The sequence below is a fragment of the Carcharhinus amblyrhynchos genome, chromosome 7 (assembly GCF_965287045.1).
Source record: "Carcharhinus amblyrhynchos chromosome 7, sCarAmb.v2.hapA, whole genome shotgun sequence".
In the NCBI taxonomy this organism is placed as follows: Eukaryota; Metazoa; Chordata; class Chondrichthyes; order Carcharhiniformes; family Carcharhinidae; genus Carcharhinus; species Carcharhinus amblyrhynchos.
In genome coordinates this window covers 46,597,488-46,620,138 of record NC_137330.1, presented here as the reverse complement: position 1 = coordinate 46,620,138, position 22,651 = coordinate 46,597,488, and the positions used below count along the sequence as shown (strand labels likewise).

At 41.9% G+C, this 22,651-nt stretch overlaps 1 protein-coding gene across 1 annotated transcript in view; it reads right to left on the bottom strand.

Moving 5' to 3' along the window:
* LOC145344916 (uncharacterized) overlaps positions 1-22,651 on the bottom strand; it is an 83,707-nt gene that overhangs the window by 49,090 nt on the left and 11,966 nt on the right. The window contains exons 2-4 of the mRNA XM_080192235.1: positions 10,132-10,230; positions 5,563-5,647; positions 69-242 (exon numbers count right to left, since the gene is read on the bottom strand). Coding sequence (XP_080048361.1) covers positions 69-242; positions 5,563-5,647; positions 10,132-10,230 — 358 coding nt within the window. The remainder of the gene's footprint in view (positions 1-68; positions 243-5,562; positions 5,648-10,131; positions 10,231-22,651) is intronic.

Sequence of the window (22,651 nt, the reverse complement as noted above, 5' to 3'; positions counted from 1 at the left end):
TGTTTTCGTCCACGTCTTTATACTTCAAACTACGTACCCAACAAAAATATCAATGCATTTTGTGATACCTTCTTGATCATCTGAGCCCCTGTTGTCCTTAGCTGTTCTTAAAGTTGCCTTGCTTCCATCAGAATAAAGGGGAAAACTAGGATCAAAGAAACCTGTCGTGTCACACTTCTTCTTTTGCCGCTCCTTCCGCAACTGACGCTTCTCCCGATTGCTGATCTTCATAACCCAGTCCCCTAGAAAATAATAATCTTACATTTACATTGCACTTGATAACACTGAACCAGCTCAATGATTCACACTGTGGATATTGATGTGCAGTGAATATTGTGGTGTAGGCAAAAAAATGTTTAAAAACATTACAAACATATGAACCAACTTGGAAATGATGAATCTGTTGCATATAAGTTTGCCATGTCAAGAGAATAAGTATCTGATCCAAATAACGGTTACTTCCCATGATAATTTTACCTAACTTTTGGTACCATTTTCAGCTTCTGCTGCTAACAGACAATAGTACACTGTCTAAGTGAACATGTCCAATTTAAGCCATTGTTTCAATCACTGTCAGAGATAACAAGGTGGAAAACCCAATCAAACTGTAAATTTTGTAATTATTATGGCATGAATTTATTAATGTCTCTTATTTTTTAACCCTCAAACCAACTTTCTCAGTTTCTATATTTTAGATTACTCATTTAGATCAGTCCCAGTTTCCTGTAATGTTGAAACTATCTTAATTAAGATGATATCTCAGTTTTCAGCAGCAGCCACGCACAACAACGGTTAATTACTTTTGACACAAATTATTCTAGCCTCCGGAGGGCCTTTTCCCCTTCTACGAAAAGCAATATCGTGGACATTGCTTCAGACTTCTGACTATCAACAGTGATGTAGCATATATATTTGCAGTAGAATTTATAATTTTGTTGATTAAAAGGAAATCAATGTTTGTAATCTCTATAATGAACTACCATTGATTAAGTTAATATTTTGCGTACACGGTAGTTTTGTTCTTTAATTTCTCGCCACTGCATGTGTTACACCAGCCTGACCTTAACCTTGGAACATTCCAAATCAAATCATCCCGATTTTAACTGTCAAAATGGCTGAATTTTATCAGGACTCTTTGGGATGGGCTTTGAGGTGGGAAGACTGTGGCAGGGCCACCATCATCTTCCCACTATCATGCCGCTTTGTTAGTGGCAGGAAAGTTGGCAGACAGCCCACCCACTCGGAGTCCAATTGAGTCACCCAATTGGCCAGTTGAGGTCCACTTCATACCTCCAGTGGCATTTTACCAGCCAATGTTGAAGTCACCCGCCATATAGTAAGACCAGTGGACACCATAGAGGAACGAATCCATGGAAACACTGGCCAAACTCACAACAATGGCACTGCCTGGCTTTGGTAACACACAACCTTCCTCTTTACCCGCCCCCTACTCCCCTTCCCCCTTCACCCCGGCATAAAGCCATCAGAAAATTCCAAACCAACTTTCTCAAACAAACCAATCAAAATTCCATCCAAAAGTCACACAAATCATCCTTTTGCATTCCTTAGTGCATGCTTTCTGTGTCTTTGCCTGGGTCTATTGCTCTTGTAGAGAGGTACTCTAGAGCCTGCAACATAGCTGGCACACAACTGCTAACTTTAACTTAGGAGAACGGTGATGGCCTTGCAGGACAATCACACACAGTTCTGGCCCTTGAAATACCAGCGCTGAAATGCACCATCTCAACATAGGCTGACTGACAGCAGCAACAAGGGTACTGAGGTTAGGACAAGTGCTATCATCCCAAAAGTAGATACTTCTGTGCTATACAGTGCCACTGCAGCCCCTCCCTCCTCCCACCCCACCCTCCACCCCCGGCCCCAGCTCCCACCAACTGTTGGAGGACAAATTGCTAGCTTGCTTGAGATCATACAGCTCCCTTTAATAGTTACCTACAGCTATGATAGCAGCAGTCTGAATGTGTGTGGCTGCAAGTTGAGTGCAGACCCTGAGTGCAAAGGCTGAAGGATCGAACACAGAGACACTTGGTGCATTGGAGGGCATGTTAGAAAGTCTGATGTCAATATGAAGAAGCATGATCGAGTCTGGCATCACAGTGGAGGATCTTTAAGGACATCTTTCTTGGTGCTCAGCAGAAATTTATTCCGATGGTTAAAAAGGACCATAGGAGGAGAGGTAATAAGCCGTGGATAACGAAGGAGGTGAAGGAAACTGTTAAATTAAAAGCGGAGGCGTTTAGAGTAGCTACGAGTAGTGGGCGAGAAGAGGATTGGGAGAGGTTTAAATGTCAACAAAGATTGACAAAGAAGTTGATAAAGAAGGGTAGGAGAAACTATGAAGCTGGGCTAGCGCTTAATATAAAAAAGGATAGCAAGAGTTTTTATAAATATATAAAAAGGAAGAGGCTGGCTAGGGTGAACGTTGGACCCTTAGAGGATGAGAGGGGGGGGCTTTGTGGTAGGGGATGGGGAAATGGCTGAGGTCTTGAATAACTTTTTTGTTTTGGTCTTCACGGAGGAGGACGTGAATAATTTGCTGGGTGTTAGCGATGGAAAGGTGGTAGGACTGGAGGGTCTCAATGACATTATTGTTACTAGAGAGGTGGTGCTCGACAGACTGGAGGGACTGATTGTGGACAAGTCCCCAGGACCGAATGGAATGCATCCGAGGGTTCTGAAAGAAATGGCGGAGGTGATAGTGGATGCCTTGGTGGTTATTTTCCAAACGTCGATGGATTCCGGGGAAGTGCCGGAAGATGGGAAAACAGCTAACGTTACGCCGTTGTTTAAGAAGGATGGCAGGCAAAAGGCGGAGAATTATAGGCCGATTAGTTTAACGTCTGTTGTAGGTAAAATGTTAGAATCCGTCATCAAGGAGGAAATAGCAAGGCATCTTGAGGAGAATTGCTTGATAGAGCAGACGCAGCACGGTTTCGTTAAGGGGAAGTCGTGTCTGACAAATTTATTGGAGTTCTATGAGGATGTGTCTAGGGCGGTGGATAGAGGAGAGCCGGTGGATGTGGTCTTTCTTGATTTTCAGAAGGTGTTTGACAAGGTACCTCACAAGAGGTTATTGCAGAAGGTAAGGGGGCATGGGAGTTGGGGGTAGGGTGTTAGCGTGGATAGAGGATTGGTTGTCAAATAGGAGGCAGAGAGTGGGGGTCAATGGGTGCTATTCGGATTGGCGGTTGGTGACTAGTGGAGTGCCTCAGGGGTTGGTGCTGGGGCCTCAGCTATTTACCATTTATATAGATGATCTGGAGGAGGGAACCGAGTGTATGGTGTCGAAATTTGCTGATGACACCAAGATTGGTGGAACGGCAAATTGCGCGGAGGGTGTGGAGAGTCTGCAGAAGGATCTAGATAGGCTGGGCGAATGGGCCAGGAACTGGCAAATGGAATTTAATGTTGGCAAGTGCGAGGTAGTCCACTTTGGTAGGAATAATGGTAGGAAGGACTATTACTTACGTGGAGAAAAACTGCAGCAGGCGACGGTGCAGAGGGACCTCGGGGTCCTTGTGCATGAGTCGCAAAAACCCAGCCTGCAGGTGCAGCAGGTGGTCAGGAAGGCAAATGGGATGCTGGCCTTCATAGCGAGGGGGATTGAATATAAAAGTAGGGAGGTCTTGCTGCAGCTGTATAGGGCATTGGTGAGGCTGCAGCTGGAGTACTGTGTGCAGTTTTGGTCGCCGCACTTACGCAAGGATATTTTGGCCTTGGAGGGAGTGCAGAGGAGGTTTACTAGGCTGATACCGGAGTTGAGGGGGTTGAGCTATGAGGAGAGGCTGAATAAACTAGGCTTGTACTCGTTAGAGTTTAGAAGAATGAGGGGAGATCTCATTGAGACATATAAGATGATGAATGGGATGGATAGGATAGAGGTGGAGAGACTCTTCCCGCTCAGAAAGGACAGTAGGACTAGGGGGCACAGCCTCAAAATAAAGGGGGGGGGGGGGGGCGGTTTAGAACGGAGTTGAGGAGGAACTTCTTCACTCAAAGGGTGGTGAATCTCTGGAATTCTCTGCCCGTTGAAGTGGTGGAGGCTGCCTCGCTAAATATTTTTAAGACGTGGGTTGATGGGTTTTTGATAAGAGAGGGGATTAAGGGTTATGGGGAGAGGGCGGGAATGTGGAACTGAGCCACGACAGATCAGCCATGATCTTATTGAATGGCGGGGCAGGCTCGAAGGGCTAGATGGCCTACTCCTGCTCCTATTTCTTATGTTCTTATGTTCTTTGTGCATAGCTGACAGCCCATCCTTTTCAGTGTTTAATGAGTGGTCAGTTCTGTTCTCACACTTACACACCCAACCATGATGTAGTATCTGCTAACTAATGTTTCAGTTTCCGTTGAAAAGTATGTGTGCTGCCAGGAAAGGAAGAACAGGTGTGTGTTAATGCTGATTCCCACAACCATTTTTGAGCCTTATTGTATTTTGCCATGCTAAATTCTCCATTAGCGCTGAACAGGCACAGGAGTGTAGTGATTGGGGAATTTCACAGTAACTTCATTGCAGTGTTAACACAAGCCTACTTAAGCTTAAAGCTTAAAAATTGAACCCTTTTTACATTAACAGTCCGAGTGTGCTCGGAGGCGTCAAAGTGTGTTTGAGGTCAGTGCATGCATGTGGAGTAAAGAAACTGACAAACTTATTAAAACTGACAATCAAAAAATTCTACCATAACTATTATTTTCTTTCATGAACTGGGGAAATAATTTGAACATAATGTACCCTGTCTGGACTTCTTTTCATCAAGTTGATAAAAGAAAACTCCCTTCAAGTAGCAGTGGTGGATCAAATGGTGTTGCGTATCCCACCATTTCCATAGTATTAGCAGGAAGCTCGTCCAGGTCTTTTATAGCTGAAAATAACCCCATCATATGACTAAACGCTCACTTCATTTTCCTTCCAAGTGCCTGAGCCAATTTTAAGTATTCTCTCAACAAAGCTTGCATTGGTGATGACATCATGCATGACTGAAATCATCACATACTCATACTAAACACTGCCTATTGTCTCTCTCTTCCGAATATTTTGTTCACAATTTAACGCAGAATGTTTTACTGATTGTAAAGGAAATTAATCCATGCCACCAAAGATGTTGTTCAATTAATCTCCTCCATGAGAGAAGGCAATGGCCTAGTGGTATTAACGCCAAACTATTTATCCAAAAACACAGCTAATGCGTTCTGGGGACAGGGTTTCGAATCCCGCCATGGCAGATAGTGGAATCTGAATTCAATTTAAAAAAATCTGGAATTAAGAATCTACTGATGACCATGAAACCATTGTCGATTGTTGGAAAAACCCTTCTGGTTCATTATTGTCCTTGAGGGAAGGAAATCTGCTGTCCTTACTTGGTCTGGCCCTCATGTGGCTCCACAGCTATAGCAATGTGATTGATTCTCAACTGCTCTCTGACCAAGGGCAACTAGGGATGGACAATAAATGCTGGCCAACTAATGACATCCATGTCCCACAAAAGAAATAGAAAAAAGTACAATTTCACGATCACTTTCACTTGAGGTTTTCAAACTCACCAGCCTCTTCCTCATTTCTTTCTTTGCTTCCTGAAACACTTTGTTCCTTCGATCTCTCATCTGATCGTTGCTTTTTCTTCTTGGCCTATGATAGAACAGAAATCATACTGTCAGAGGTCTGCAATATTTTGTTTCACCACAGGAGGTGGAGGGCACCAAAAGTTGGATTTTACAGCTGTGAGGCAGCAGGGCTAGCAAAGTGGCAGCAAAAGGCATTGAGAGGGAAGTCTGACACCTCCCTCCTGCCATGAAATATTGTTAATGGCACAGCTGCTGGTGTCCGGTTAGCTTCATGCAGTTAACTGCCTGATTAATGGTCACTTCCTGCCCCCAGTATTTTGTTGCCACCAGGAAGGGCCCCCACCACATGGGGAGACTATCAGGTAGATTGAGGTGGCCTTACAGTGGGAGTTTGGGGTGGGTTTCCATTATTTTCCATTATGACCAATTGTTGTGGGCGGGGGAGGGCAGTGCAAGTGGCTGTAAACCTCCATTAGAGAGTTCATCCTTCTGATTGCCAGGACTTGCCTGACTGTGGCACATTTTAAAAACCTTCTCAGCCCGTCATGGGTGCCTCAGCATGGAGGAGCCCTCTGTTTCTCTCTGCAGTCTCAGCCAGCTTTCATGGCAGCATTGCCAAAGATGTCACGTTGCCAAACCTACAATTGGACCAATTAGCTCCGAGAAGAATGCCACCATCCTTAACTAGATCCCAAGCCTTTTCGTTGACCAAGCCAGTTAAATCCCCCGCCCACTCCGCGGGTCATGTGTGCCACCCTCACAGGCTCAGTTGTGCCTTTCTTTCCCAATAACAGTACTGCAGTTTCTATTCCAGCCAGAGTTAGATTCATAGGATCCCTACACTGCAGTAGGAGGCCATTTGGCCCATCGAGTCTGCATTGACAACAATCCCACCCAGGTCCTATCCACATAACCCCACGAATTTACTCTGCTAGTCCCCCTGGCACTAAGAGGCAATTTAGCATGGCCAATCTTGTGGGAGGAAACTGGAGCACCGGAGGAAACCCACATAGACATGGGGAGAAACTGCAAATATCACCCAAACAGTCACCCGAGGCAGGAATTGAACCTGGGTCTCTGGTGTTGAGAAGCAGCAGTGCTCACCACTGCTGCCTCTTTCACCATCTTTCAACCAGTTTTTAAACATAAACAAACAGACACAAACATTTTTTAAAAAGCTGTTTAATTAAACTTTGTACTTGTGGCTGCCTGTTATTTTCGTATCAAGAGCAGATACTAATGAGGGTAGATGGGCTGCAAATTACTCTGACATATTTGTAGGAAGTTGTCTCTGGGCTCTTTTATATCTGGAATTTGGCTGAAGCACAGACCCAAATGACAAAGTAGACAGTAGCTTAATGCTAATTTCCCATTGTTGAGCCATCAAAATGCAGATGCTGTAAATTATCAGGGATGTCTTTCTGGAGTTACTGTGTAAATTTTCACAATGAAATGTCTGAAACCGTGCCATTCCACCCTTCAGCTTACACCCACTTCTGACTCTGCTGCATATCTAATAATAAGTATCTGGAATAATTAAAATATTGAACATAAACACGGCAATTGAAAGCTCTGTAGGAAAGTGGAATCGGTTCTCAGCTGTACAGTTAACATATTAAATAACTTGTTAAACAACAGCTGCAAGAATACCTATTGCTTCAGGAATGATGATAGAGATTATTGTTTTTACCATGTGATGGCTGAGCTGCACAGTTCATGGAAATGGCACATCAAGAAAGTTAACTGGTCCTAAAAATGTGTAAAATTGAGAAGACATTTTAGAGTCTTGTTTCGTCGGACTGTAAGGGGGTACAATTCTTCAGATTCCTGATGTAGAGAAATAAATTATGCGCAGACTGTCACAAAAATGGCCTTGATATGCCACTGACTTAGACAGTCTGGATTTGAAATTTACTCTTGACCTTGAGGCAAGTACAGTAAAATAGTGCAATTCACTGACTGACACTTGGGGGAGATGGTGGCATAGTGGTAATGTTACTGGACGAGTAATCCAGAGGCCCAGGCCAATGCTCTGGGGACATGGGCTCAAATCCCTGCATGGCAGCTGCCAGGGTTTAAATTCAGTTAATAAAATCTGGAATAGAAAGTTCATCTCAGTAATTCCAAGCCAGGAAACTATCATTGTAAATATCAATCTGGTTCAAAAGTGCCCTTTAGAGAAGAAAATCTGCCATCCTTACCTGGTCTAGCCAGGTGACTCCAGATCCATAACAATGGTTGACTTTTAGCTGCCCTCTGAAATAGCCTAGGAAGCCACTCACTTTAAGGGAAATTAGGCTTAGGTAACAAATGCTGGCTAGCCAGCAAAGCTCACATTCCAAGAAAATATAAATGAACAAGGTGCAGTGGTTAACACTGGGTTAAGAACCCAGTTTGAGCCTTAGGGGGCTGTCTGTGTGGAGTTTGCACATTCTCCCTGCGTCTGTGTGGGTTTCCTCTGGGTGCTCCAGTTTCCTCCCACAGTCTAAAGGTGTGCAGGTTAGGATGACCGCCATGCTAAATTGCCCCTTAGTGTTAGAAGGATTAGCAGGGTGAATATGTGGGGTTATGGGGATATGGCCTGCATGGGATTGTCGTTGGTGCAGGCTTGATGGGCCGAATGGTCTCCTTCTTCATTGTAGGGATTCTATGGTTCTATTCTATAACTAAGTTAGCCAGTGCTCTGAGCTCCTATACTTGTGGCAGAACAGGCGGTTATGATACTTAGCAAGTTAAATGAGGCAACAGTAAAAGGATTAGTCAGCACCAAAGATTCTAAATCAATCTAAAATTTATTGCTGTGTTCCAACTTGTCACTGTGCACAAGTTGATTTTTTAAAAATTCTCCAAGAGAAAACCAATTTTTAAAAAAAAGCAGAAGAGAAGTTACAATGCAGTGACTAGACTTATCAAATAAAAAATCTGCACAAAGGTTTTCTAAATTCTCCTCAAACATACCAAGGCCTTAGCTACCTGCCCAGAAGTCACTGAATCACCCCTCTGCCCTATCCTGCTCGGTGTCAGTCAAATACAAAAATCAGTCCATTCTCTCCTGTCTATACTACTATGTATTGCTAGCAGATCTTTTCCACAGAATCTTAGACAGTCTGTGCACAAGAACCAGGTAATTTGGCCCATTCAGGTGTTTTTCTCCACACAAGCTGCTTATTCTAATCTAGTCCCTTGATTACCTGTACTCATCTTATATTTGTACCTCATCTTATTCAAGCAACAATTTAAGAAATTTGTTTCAACAAGGCTTTATAACAGAAAACTGTACAGTATAATCACCCCCTGTGTAGACTTGCTAAAGCAAATATAATACTACTTAAAATTATATTAAAAAATCTAGTGTGTTGTCCCAGTCGTACATCTACCAGAGAGCTTTACCCTTGGCTGGTCTTGAAAAGAGCTTGGTTTTCTGTAGAAAGAAAGGTTTATTTAGAGTGGTGTGACCCTCCTGTGGGATTCCTTGTTCCTTCTTGTGGTGGCACAGTGATTAGCACTGTTGCCTTACAGCGCTAGCAACCCGGATTTGATTCCCAGCTTGAGTCACTATCTGTGTAGTGTTTGCACATTCTCCCCATGTCTGCATGGGTTTCCTCCCACAGTCCAAAGATGTGCAGGTTAGGTGGATTGGCCATGTTACATTGTCAGGGGGACTAGCTAGGGCAAATGCATGGGGTTACAGGGATAGGGTCTGGGTGGGATTGTGGTTGGTGCAGACTCAATGGGCTGAATGGCCTCCTTCTGCACAGTAAGATTCTATGATGTTGAAACCCCACCTCCAAAGGTACATAAATCAACTCAAAAAATAAATCAACCTCTGTCCTGAGTAAACAGAATGACTGAATATCCACAGATCTCTGGAGAACTCCAAAGATTCACTGGCTAAAGAAATTTCTCTTCATCGCAGTCCTAATTGGAAATCACTTATTTTGAGATAGTGGCCACTTTGTTCTAGACTCCCCAGCTGGGGGAAACAGCTTCTTAGCATCTAACCTGCTAAACCCCTTAAGAATCTATATTGTAATGAATTCATCTACCATTTTTCAAAGTTGTGGGGAATGTAGACTTAGCAGACTTCATCTCTCCTCACAAGACAACCCTGCAGGCTTCTGTCTCAATTACACTCTATAGCAAAGCATTCCATGCAATAGGGATGCACTGCATAAAGGTCTCCTAACATTTCTACTGATAATCAATTATTTGTGACCGCTTTGTCACTGACTTACAAATCACATGGTGCAATCTTATCTGCCATTCATGCCATGCTCCTGTTGCAGTGGTGTCAGAGAATTTGGCGGCCAGCCAAATCTCCGTTTGCTGCGGTGGGATGGGAAAATCCCACCGGCATGAATAGTGGTAAGATTCTGCTCAAATACTTTCTCCTCTTCACGCTGCCAAAAGCTTTCACGATAATCTTGGAGCTTGGCACCTTCTATTCTGACATGGATACAATATCTTAAGGCACATTTACCCACTGAAAGACTAGAAAAGCTCGACCAAAGAGCGAATTGAATGATGATTGTCCACAGAGCTTTGTACCTTAAGAGCTTTCTTCTCTGTAGCTAGTGAACCTTTTGTTTCCTCCACTGGAATTAGCTGTATGTCATTTGATAAGGGAGGGTGTCCGTTCACTGGCACCTTGAAGGAAAAGAAAATGTAGATTCATTACTTTTCTTAAAAAAAACTGAAGTACATGGTGAAATAAAGTTGTGAATACTGCAGGCAATTCAACCTCATTTTGAGTATTCATAAAATTGTATTGATATAAAGCAGTGCCTAGTGGTGAGACTTTTTTTTCAAAGAACAGTAATATGCAGATTAATAACAAATTAACCAAGGACAGTTTTTCTGTTCAAAGTTGCTATCAATAATGCTATTCATACACACTTCTTGTCTCCTAGCAGCAGATCTTCCCTACTAGGTCCAAAATATTATAGAACTGCGTAGAATATACAGGCCATTCAACTCAATCAGCCCGTGCTACTGTTTACGCTCCACTCATGCCTCCGCCCAATCTTCCTCAGCTAACTCTGGGTCCAATTTTAACATTGCAAATGGGCGCGAAAACGTGGTAAAAGTCAGGCATGAGGCCATTAACGCGATCTGCACCGGCACAGATGCCTACTTTACCAAGGCCCGAAAATGGCCATGATCCGATTCGCACCTGAAATGGGCAGAATTGTGATTTAAATGCATCTGTATGCATTTAAATTGAATTAAAGAGCTGCCCGCCCAACTTTATCAGCATTTTCCCCCTTACCATTGCAGTTGTGCATCCAGATTCGGTGTGAAACAGACATGCTCGACAAAGGGCGCTCCAGCTTCTGAAGAGGTAAGTTCAGCTCTCTGATTCAGATCAGTAGTAGGGAGGAGGAAGGCAGGTGAGATCATTCTCTGATGGGGAGAAGGGAAGCCCGAGCATTTTCTGGTCAGATGTATCTCTAGTGGATGGCGGTGGGGAGAGGCCCAATCGTTGTCTGGTGGTAAGGGTGGGTAGGAGGGGAATGTTGGTGGGGATGGAAAATGGTGCAGAGGGTCATGATTGGTTTGGGTAGCGGGGAATGGGTGGATAAGGGGGAAAGTTATGTTGTACGGATAGGGGTGATGTCTGTGGGGACCATCACTCCCGGGCCACTTTATCCGCTTTTTGCAGCCCAGGAGTGATGTGATAGCGCCTCAACTTTCACATTTTTTTCCTCACTGCGCGTGCGCTTCGATCGTTCTGGCACGCTAAGCCCCACCCACAGCGCCATTTGGACTTGCAATTTTTTTTTAGGCTGTGCATATGGGGGCACCTGAAACCAGATTTCCAAGTCAGATCTGAATGCCCTGAGATCCAGCACTTAGAATGCAAATGGTAAAATCGGGCCCTCTGTCCACTCCTCTCACGCTTATCTACCTACCCCTTAAATGCATTTCTTTTTTTCATACCAACTACTTGCTTTGGTATCGAGTTTCACATTCTCACTCCTTGGGTAAATAAATTTCTACTAAAATCGCTTATTCGATTTCTTTGTAACCATTTTTTAATAATGGCCTCCAGTTTTGTTTTGCCCACAAGAGGAGACACTCTCTATTCTATAAACCTTCCGTAATTCTAATGAGTTTTTATTGCTAGACCACCTGTTTTTAATTCTGAACTATTGGATTGGAGTGCTAACCTTAAGCCATCCGATGCAAAGATCAGAGCTGGATGCATTCTCTGCAAAATACTCAAGTTATACATCATAATACCAACTTTAAAAATTGATAGATATTCACGTACTTCAAAACCTGATCTCATACTGAAACAGCTTTTTTTTTGGTGTAGTCCATTGGAGCTGATTCATTGAAAATTGGCACTGGTTCTTATCTTAGACTAGTTCGATAATTTTTAAAATAAATTCAAGTGTAATTTTTGAAAGAATATGGACATGAGACACGGCTGACTAACTTAATTAGCCTGAAGCTGCTGCTCTAGCATGAAAAATCACAATGTAGCTGTATGTAACTATGATGCTCTGAGTAGATGAATTTGATTTAAAAAGTGGACTTCAGTTAAGAGCTGTTCTTTCAGCCAACAAGATTTTTCTATGGCATTTTACAAAATTCAGATTTATCATTATTAGTGAGAACTGAAATTTCTTATTTTAAATGTTTGCTATTTAATTCTTATACAACTACCATCCTGGTATCTGAAATAGCACTTTTGACCAATGACTTTAAAAGAAATTGTGTTTTATTACTATTGAGTGTAATGACAGGATTTTTCCCCATTTTCTTCAAATGACAAATGGACATCAAAACAACAGAACTGTACAGTTAAGATAAAGAGGTCAATGATTTGGCTAAAAAGGACAAAAGGCAGATCCAACATTAAATTTAAAAAAGGATCGTGGTCACCTGTGGCAATCTGCCTAGACCATAAATGTCTTATTGTCATCACAAAAATAGGCAGTCATGGCGTGACCAACACCTGTATATAAACTGGCTACAATTATTGCAAAATCCTGCATATGGTGAAAACTCCAATCTGACTTCTGTCACAAATTCTTCTTTGTAAGGAAAGCACGGAATTTCTAATAAAATCAGGTATCACTTTTTAAAACTGATGGAGAGATACTAAGTGGCAGGAGTGGCCAAACCACACCTTGAGCCACCTTTGTTTTCCTTATGCAGCTTGGAAGTCAATGCACTACCTAACTTTCACTGAGCAGTTTCCCCAAATCCAGTTCAGTTTCTTTTTCAGACTCTTAATGATGCTTTTGTTTTCAGGGCTGTTGTTTTTTGTTAATTTTCAAGAGTATGCAAGCGCAGATGCCTTTGAGTGTTTTGTACTTTTAGATTGCATCGTCCTTATGGGAGAAATGCATTACCACATTTAGGTTTCTTGGGATGAGACTCTTCCCTCGATCCGGAGATTGCGCTGTGCAGGATTGAAAAAAAAAGACAATCCAAACAGAAACAAAAAGAAAATGCTGAAATTCACGCATCCCTATGAATGATCAGTGGGAAACTACAAATGATATCCCACAATAGTACTCTTCTTAATCCACCTCCAATTAACCAAATACCATCAATTCTATTAGCAAATGCAAGGAGACAAAACAAGACCTTCCGAATAGAAAGGGGAAAGTGAAATTAGATAGGCCATCCTTTGAGGAAGCAGCTGAACATTATACAGCTAGGTCTAACACGGAGCCCCCCCCCCCAAAGGAAAGTGAAAGCAAGGTAGACCAAAAAACACACAGAGGCAGGATGCAGAAAAGGAGATGAGAGCCGAGGACTTTACTTGGCAACAACTGGAGAGTTTTGGCCCAAACAGATTAGATGGAGAGAATTTGTCCATTGCCTATACTCCGAGAAGGAGACAAAAGGCTAAGAAGAAGCAGACACACCTATGATAATATATAGCTTTCTGTATCAATACTAATTGTAAAAAATGAATACATTATCTGCTGTTTTAGGTCAAGCTGACTTAGAATACAAAAGCCACAGCTGGCCAAGTTCCAGCAGATATTACCCTGAAAGTGTTGCTTGGTAGTCTTATACCTGTAATCAGCTACAAAACTCTAAAGAATAGGGACCACTAAGATGGGAGGTCAGCAAGCCCACCTAGGTCATATATTTATAATGCTCAACGTAATGCAGGTAGGGCCTTATATCCCTCTCTTCCACCACACTCCAATTCTCAGAAAATAGAATCATCATATATACTTTTAGCAGTCCCTTGATTTATATTATTCCTGGCATAAACACAGTCATGACGAGAAAGCTAAATGTACTGATGCATCCCTCCCATAGGCAAAGTACAATCTAAAAGTACAAAACATTCAAAGGCATCTGTGCAAGAATATTCTTGAAAATTAAAAAAACAGTCGTGAAAAAAAGCATCTTAAGAGCTCTTAAATAGTCACTGTATTGGATTTGGAAAACTACTCAACTTGTCAGTGAAAGTTAAATAGTGCATTGATTTCCAATCTGCTTTAGGAAAACAAAGGTACATTTAAGGGATTTATATTTGTATAGGTAAACATTAGAAATGAGGTATAATTTTAGCTGGGGTTAATTTAATGTTTGTGTGCCTGGAAGGGACCTATAGTTAGATTCATGCTGGACTAGGGTATTTGTATGTGCGGGGGTTGGCTAAGTTCCAACTGTGATTCTATTGTGTTTAGGATTATGATGTGAAGAATAAATATAGTAGTAGGAGCATTGCTTAGCAATAGGTGGCTCACTTCTCAGAGGGGAGAGTTTTTCTTTTTCTTAGTCTTAAATGGAAGCCAGAGCAGTTGGAGACAGATCACTGGGGAGCGGGCAGATTTCAACTCTTGCAAGAGAAGCTGGACAGGACAAGGGAGTTGCAAAGATGCAGGCTTCCTAAGAAACAAAGTTCATTCCAGACAACCTGGGAACTGAAACAGAAAGAAGGTTTCAGACAACTGAAGTTAAGTAACTGTGAGGTCATCCATTTTGGTAGGAATTACAGCAAATGGACTATTATTTAAATGGTAACAAATTGCAGCATGCTGCTGTGCAGAGGGACCTGGGTGTCCTTGTGCAGGAATCACAAGGAGCTGGTTTGCAGGTACAGCAGGTAAATAAGAAGGCAAATGGAATTTTGTCCTTCATTGCTAGAGGGATGGAGTTTAAAAACAGCGAGGTTATGTTGCAGCTGCGTAAGGTGCTGATAAAACCACACCTGCTGTGCTGTGAACAATTTTGGCCTCCTTAATTGAGAAAAGATATACTGGCACAGGAGGAGATTCACTAGGTTGATTCCGGAGTTGAGAGGGTTGGCTTATGAAGAGAGGCTGAGCAGAATGAGACTATATCCAGTGGAATTTAGAAGAATGAGGGGAGATCTTATAGAAACATGTAAGATTATGAAGGGAATAGATAAGATAGAAGCAAGGAGGTTGCTTCCATTGGCGGGTGAAACTAGTACTAGGAGGCATAGCCTCAAAATAAGGGGAACAGATTTAGGACTGAGTTGAGGAGGAACTTCTTCACACAAAGGATGTAAATCTGTGTAATTTCCTGCCCAGTGAAGCAGTTGAGGCTACCTCATTGAATGTTTTTAAGGCAAAGATAGATTTTTGAACAGTAAAGGAATTAAGGGTTATGGTGAGCATTAAGTGGAGCTGAGTGCACATAAAGATCAGCCAAGATCTTACTGAATGGTGGAGCAGGCTCGAGGGGCCAGATGGCCTACTCCTAGTTCATATGTTCTTATGTAAGTGAACAGACACTAAAGTATTGTTCAAAGGAATGCAAGCAAGAGTAAACAAAGGGCTCTGAGTTAAAGAGACAATTATATTAACTATACTTAAAGTGGGCAGCAAAACTCAGAGGCAGCTAAAATATTTGATGTAACTTTAACAAAAATCTGGAAATTGAGAGTTAGCGCAACTGTGACCATTTGGACAGCAGTCAAGACAAAGAAATCCAAATGGGATTGATGTAAACTTCTGGACTGGATTCACTGTTAAAAGTGGAGTGGAAGCTTTGTTTAACAGAGTCAATTGTAAAACCTGGACTGGATTTCAGAATATCAACTATTAAGTGAAAGTATCACTACGAGAGGTTTAAAAATGTGTTTTTGGGAGTGGAGTTTGGAAAGTTTGATATGATAATCATCTGGGGGGACTCTGAGCAGAAATCCATGGAGCAGAGTGTGTGTTTGACCACAATCAATCCGTGTGCTTTAAAAAAAGGACTTTGTGCATTAAGAGACGTTTATTGCTTCAAAAATACTCGTACATCTGTGTTAAACTTAAAACCTGTGTGTATTTGTTAAGCTAAAGGGGAAATAAAGGGGTATTATATTAACTCATCTTTTTCCATGTTTACTCAATGCTTTTCTTATTAAAACTATATAGCGGTCCTTTAACTCTGGTCCTCCATGTTTGCGAACAAAAGAAAGAATTAGCCATTTGAGCCACGGTTCTATTCTATCGACTGGGATCGTAACATCTGTTTATAAGTCTGTTTCTTTCCAAGCTTCTTAATAAGCGCAAACTTGGATTTAAGAGATGATAAAAGATGATACACAAGTGAGCTTGGTAAAACTGCACATTGGATACCAGATTTATATGCACTAAATGTGGTGGTTTACTTCTGTGATAATTCCCTTTGAATTTGAAATCTATCCGTGTTTCAGAGCTGGCCTTACTTTGACTACCACGAGGAAGCAATTGAGACTGAAGACTGACCTAGAATTTCCTCAGGGGCGTTCCTTCCATCTTTTGCTATGATTTCAGCAGAAAGGCCAAAATAAATGTAAAAATAACCACAAAGTTTCTAAGGGATGTCACTAATCTTCTGCCACGGTTATGGTGGAAGATCAGGAAAACACTGCTGAAGTTTTATCCTTGTTCTTGCAGCTCACAACTCGGTAGGTAGTATCAAGTAATGAACACCTCCCTAAATTATCTGAATGCCTGCATTCACTGCTGTTCCAGGTTGCTTTCTTGGCCTGGACACATAACCCGAGGAGAGGTTGTGCTGTGGCTGGAAAAATATCAGAACGTTGGCGTTAATGAAATAAATTTCCATTGGTCAGAGAGCTTGAAGTGGCACTAAGATTTCATGCTGATGTTGCCTGTCTACTTGCCATGATATTCATCAGCTTTGATTGTCATGTTCAATGGAAGTAAGCAGTGGAAAGTGTACAAGAGTGCCTTCAAAGACCATAAAAGTTTCACCCAAAACACAGTATGTGCTCCACAGATCAAAAACAACACGGATTTTAAAATAGGCTAAATAGGTTATTCTTGCATGATTTTGTTGATGCATCTGTCAGTTCTGCTAAAAATGCAACACAAAACTATTCTGCAAGTTGTTTGCCTCTGCAGAAAGTCCGCTCTGGATGTGGCCACAGAACTTACTAGCTCAGCTTTTTTATAAATGTTACAAAACTTGGCTACAAAATACTTAATCAGCAATGAACAGAAGTCAAAAGTGTAACTGCCCATTTGGGACCACTGATTGTTCCATCAGGAGCGGCGCAAGGGAGGAAAAAGGAAACAAGTTCTAAATGCATATTTTCTATATGGAATGTACATTGAGCATTCTTTTTATTTGTGGTTTTATACATATCCATTACATAAGTATGTGCAAAGTCAGCATTATGCTCAAAATATTCAAATATTTCATACTGTTTTGTCCGTACTTCATCCTCATGTTATTGAGCCACTGCTACAGGTTTTAATTTCTTGCTCAAGTCCATCAGGCAAGAGGGACTGAGGAACAGCCCTGTTTGAAACAATGCTCTAAGCAAAAACATCTGTGAGGGCACTTAATAACTCGTCTGCATAATAATAGCTGTCGGCCCACAGCAGGCACTTTTGTAATTAATGGTCCACCACAGGAAATGCTGCATCACACACACTGGGCCCTCCGCACGACTCTGCTTTTCATCTGCTTAAACACTATTTCTGACATGATGTCTAAAGTTGTTACAAAAAACAAAGGGAGAAAACTCTATATTCACTCTTCTAAAGTATTTTTTTAAACTCTCATCCGTGTCTGCACATCTCTCCCTGGCTTCTCTCTGTCTCTCTCTGTAATCTCCTCTGGCCCTCCAAGATCTTCATGATCCTCCAATTTGAGTGTCTCGAGTATTCTTGAGTTGATTTGCTCCACCACTGGTAGCCACATTTTCAGCTGTCAAGGCAGTAAGTTCTAGAATTCCTTCCCTAAGCCTCTATACTGTATTGCTCCTCTTGCAGGGCACTCCTTAAAGCATACTTCTGTGACTAATATTTCCTTACGTACCTCACTGTCAAATTTTGTCACATAATACTCCTGCAAAGCAAGCTTGTTTCACTATATTTACATAATGTATAAAGTCACAGTCAATTTATTAGTCACAATAAATTATTAACACTACAATGAAGTTACTCTGAAATTCCCCCAGTCGCCAAATTCCGGCGCCTGTTTGGGTCAATGCACCTAACCAGCATGTCATTCAGAATGTGGGAGGAAACTAGAGCACCCAGAGGAAACTCACGCAGACACGGGGAGAATGTGCAGACTCCACAAGACAGTGACCCAAGCTGGGAGGCAGCAGTGCTAACCGCTGTGCCACCATGCTTCTCAAATGCAAACTGTTGTTGTTCTTTTAGGATTTAACAGATTACAGACATTAAATCTAACTCTTAGTGTTACAAAGCCATGGAAAATCAAATAGTTCCAAATAATTTTTCACAAATAATGGCATATTTTAAATTCCTACATAATTTCTTTGTTTGCACTGAACAATCTAACCAATATTTTCTCGTTCCCAATTACTAAAGTATATTACACATTATCCAGTTGATCAATTAATCCCATCCTCCTGAAGCAGCATATAAACCAATCTCCTATTAAAATTGTCAAGTGTCAAAAAGACAGTTAACAGGTTTTGTAACCTGGGATTTTACCCCTAACTCAACAGTAAGTAGTGGAAAAGGGAAAAAAAGGGTGAAGTTCCTGCACTCATTTGCCTTAAGCACCACTAGAAAACCATCGGTAAAATACTGATATGCATGTCACATCTCTTAATTTATGAATTGTCAGAACCTGAATCAAAAAAGTGGATCAAAGGCCCAGTATTATCAAGAGAGGAATTTTCTGGGTTAGGTTGGGTTGGTGGGGTGGGGGACATTGTGGTTTAAGAAATTTTGTTTGAAAAGCCAGTAAATTGATGCAGCAATTCCCAGTTTGTTGGCCTGTCGGATTTCTCAAAGGGACTGGCAAAATCAACCTGCCAATGTTAGCGTTGAGTGAGATAAAATCTGAGGTACAGCCTCATTAATTTATTTATATGACTGGCTTCCTGGGAAGGAGTTGTTTAATGATAACTGATATTGCCTCCTACTGAAATTGGCTAAATCAATATCTAATCCTGGAACAACAAAATTACTGACATCTTGGGTTAAATACCAGCTACACTTAAACTTTGTGGTCACAGATCCCATTCTGAACCCAGTCTGCTGGTGGTGAGGGCCTCTTTCTGCCTCCATTGCCATAATGCAGAGCAAGGCAGAAATTGGCCAACCCTTTATACTTTCTCAACTTGGAGTAAAAGATGAGGAAGAGGGATAATTCCTCTGGGTGGGTTGGGGAGGGGCACCTTTGCCCATCAAATGTACTGCCCCTCCCCACAAAGATGGTCCCCCCCCACCCCATCCCCCCCATTCACCCCCCCACCCTCAGACCTGTTGAACAGGGCTCTCTATTCTCATAGAGGAATGGAATACCAGTAGAATACCTGGTCTCTTCATGACCAAAAACTGAAGACTTACCTTAAAGTCCAGTATCCAAGATCTTCTTTTCAGCATTCCCTTGTAGTTCCAGCAACGACCATTGCTATATTCTGGTGCTGCTGGGACTACACAGCTGCTGGCCAATGAGGATGTCCGGCAGCTCGGGGCGGGGGGTGGTGGAGAGGCTCTATTCTCCCCGAGGGTCAGAATTCTCAACCTCCAGCCCTTTATAAAGTCAACAAACTGCCAAGCAACTTTAGTATGAGGCAGCAATAGGCTCCCCCATAAAATTTAGCCCAAAATCTTGCCTTCAGAAGAGTTTTATTTAGGAGATTCATACTTATTCTGTCCTCACGGATATCATTTTCTACAGCATCAAAATCAAACTAGTGATAGGAAATTATTTTGCACCTCTTTCTCAAATTGTCAATCTCAGCTGGCCTAGTCAAGGATTCATGAAATAAAAGATGAAATAAACCACTCTCTTAGAGGCTGTTGTCAGCTCAAGCTGTACAGTAGCGTTAGATGATGCCTCGAGGCAGATCAGCTGAATACTCTCATACCTTTCACATACCAGGGTGGATGAAAATAATTCAAAATTCCGGGTCCTTTTTCAATTTTTCATTACTTTAGCCTCATATAACCATAAACTATCAAGTTTAAATTATCTGATAGTAGAGACATATCTGAACAAAAAATACAGTAGTTATTTTCTTAACGCATGAAAACTACACAATAATGGACTAAACTGCACCAGAAATACATGAAAATCATGAACTACGCATTGTCTGGCAAAGGAGATAAAAACAAAGCACATCATTAGAAAGGAAAGACTGCCACATACATGAATACATCCATCAAGTTTGAACTTTTTTTATTTCCTGCACATCATAATTAGTACCTCTTAAATAACTAAATTTTATTACATACACTGTATTTAACTACAACATCCCTAACAACTGATTATAGTCCACTGACTATGAAAATCAGAGCTTGCAAAATACCCAGTGTTTAAAGAATGATTAAACTAATAAATCATGAATGAAAAGAAATGCACCTTTCGCTGGTACATTTTTCATTGAAGATCCTCCTTAGGAATAAGACAGCAATGCTAGAAAAGCAATTCCAAATGCAGTTTTTTGTACTTTTGTACCATAGAACAAATAGAGATGCTTTTGGCAACCTTGGCAAAGATGTGAGTGCCAACTGAGAGCGAATAAGAAACTAAGAATGTGAGTAGATGATAACAGTGACTGTCAAAAACAAGATTTGATAGACGTTCATTGGATTTGTGAAAGACACAAAGAAAGCCCTCTTTGAAGGATTAAAAGAAATATTTTCACTGCCTTTTTCAAGAGTATGGAGATGATCCATGTGTAGTCATTCAACTATTTGGAATGGGGAGAAAAGAAGAATTAATGCCAGTGGGAAGTTGATTTTTCAGCTCCTGCCACTACCCCCCCACCCCCATTAGTTCCACTGCTGTTGGGACTGGAAAATCCCCTGGGTTCAAATCCCACCATGGCAGCTGGTGGAATGTAAATTCAATAAATCAAAAATAATCTTAGTTTCATTATTGGTGACCATGCAACCATCACTGATTATTGTAAAACTCCATCTGGCAAATTAATACCCTTTAGGGAAGAAATCAGTCACCGTTCCCCAGCTTAGCCTACCCATGACTCCAGGTCCACTCTCATAAGAACATAAGAAATAGGAGCAGGAGTAGGCCATCTAGCCCTTCGAGCCTGCTCCGCCATTCAATAAGATCATGACTGATCTGTCGTGGCTCAGTTCCACATTCCCGCCCTCTCCCCATAACCCTTAATCCCCTCTCTTATCAAAAACCCATCAACCCGCGTCTTAAAAATATTTAGCGAGGCAGCCTCCACCACTTGAACAGGCAGAGAATTCCAGAGATTCACCACCCTTTGAGTGAAGAAGTTCCTCCTCAACTCCGTTCTAAACCGCCCCCCCTTTATCTTGAGGCTGTGCCCCCTAGTCCTACAGTCCTTTCTGAGCGGGAAGAGTCTCTCCACCTCTATCCTATCCATCCCATTCATCATCTTATACGTCTCAATGAGATCTCCCCTCATTCTTCTAAACTCTAACGAGTACAAGCCTAGTTTATTCAGCCTCTCCTCATAGCTCAACCCCCCCAACTCCGGCATCAGCCTAGTAAACCTCCTCTGCACTCCCTCCAAGGCCAAAATATCCTTGCGTAACTGATGTGGCAAGGCACTCACTTCAAGGAGAACTGGAAAAGGGCAACAAATACTGGCCTTGTCAGTGAAGAATGCATCCCTTCAAAGAAGTGGTTTATTTCATTCTCAGCACTCTTCTCTTGTAACTATGGACAGCACAATCTTGGGAACAACAGCAAATAATTTCTCAACTATCTTCTTCAAAAGTGAGCTCGATAAATATTAGCCAAGAATAGGATAGGAACTTTAGGGTTACAATGAGACGATAAACATTCTGTGGGACGTGCTGGTCGGGGTTCACGAGGAGAAAATAGGAATAAAGAGAAGAATAGCATGTTGTCTGTGCAGAATAATACATCTGAGTTGTGTGGCACAAGTGAATATGAAGATTTTTTTCTTGAACAATTTATAGGGAAATCAGGGAACTATTTATTCAGCATTTGCTTGTGGCAAAATTGGGAGAGGTGCTTCTCAGACTAGTCAAGCAACAACCTGACAGTTATATGTACAGAATTATAGCTTACACTATCCCTGACATCAGAATCACCATCCCTGGAAATGTCCAGTCCCGAGGTGGAGATGCTGGCGTTGGACTATGGTAAGCACAGTAAGAAGCCTCACAACATGGATTAAAGTCCAAAAGGTTTATTTTGGTAGCACAAGCTTGTATGTATGTCCTGTTTGTGAACACAACTTTTCACTCACTGAGGAAGGAGCAAGACTTTGAAAGCTTGTTTTACCAAATAAACCTGTTGGACTTTAACCTGGTGTTGTGAGACTTCTTAATGTCCTGTCCCACCAGAGCTGGCAGCAAGGGGTTGCCCTGGGAATCCTCAAAATTGATACCAGAGTTCATGAAGTTTAGTGGATCAGGTCAAAGACGGGCAAGGAAAGCTCCTACTGAATATCATCTACCTCCCCTCCTTCAGCTAATGAATCAGTACTCCTCCATGTTGAAACCACTTGGAAGAAGCACCAAGAGTGGCAAGGGCACAGAATATAATCCAGGTGGGAGATGACTGATTGAGCTTGCCCAGTCCTTCACTGGGTCATCAGCAGCTAGGGAGTAAATGCAAAAAGAAAAAACCTACTCCTCATCAATCTACCTGTCGCAGATGCATCTGT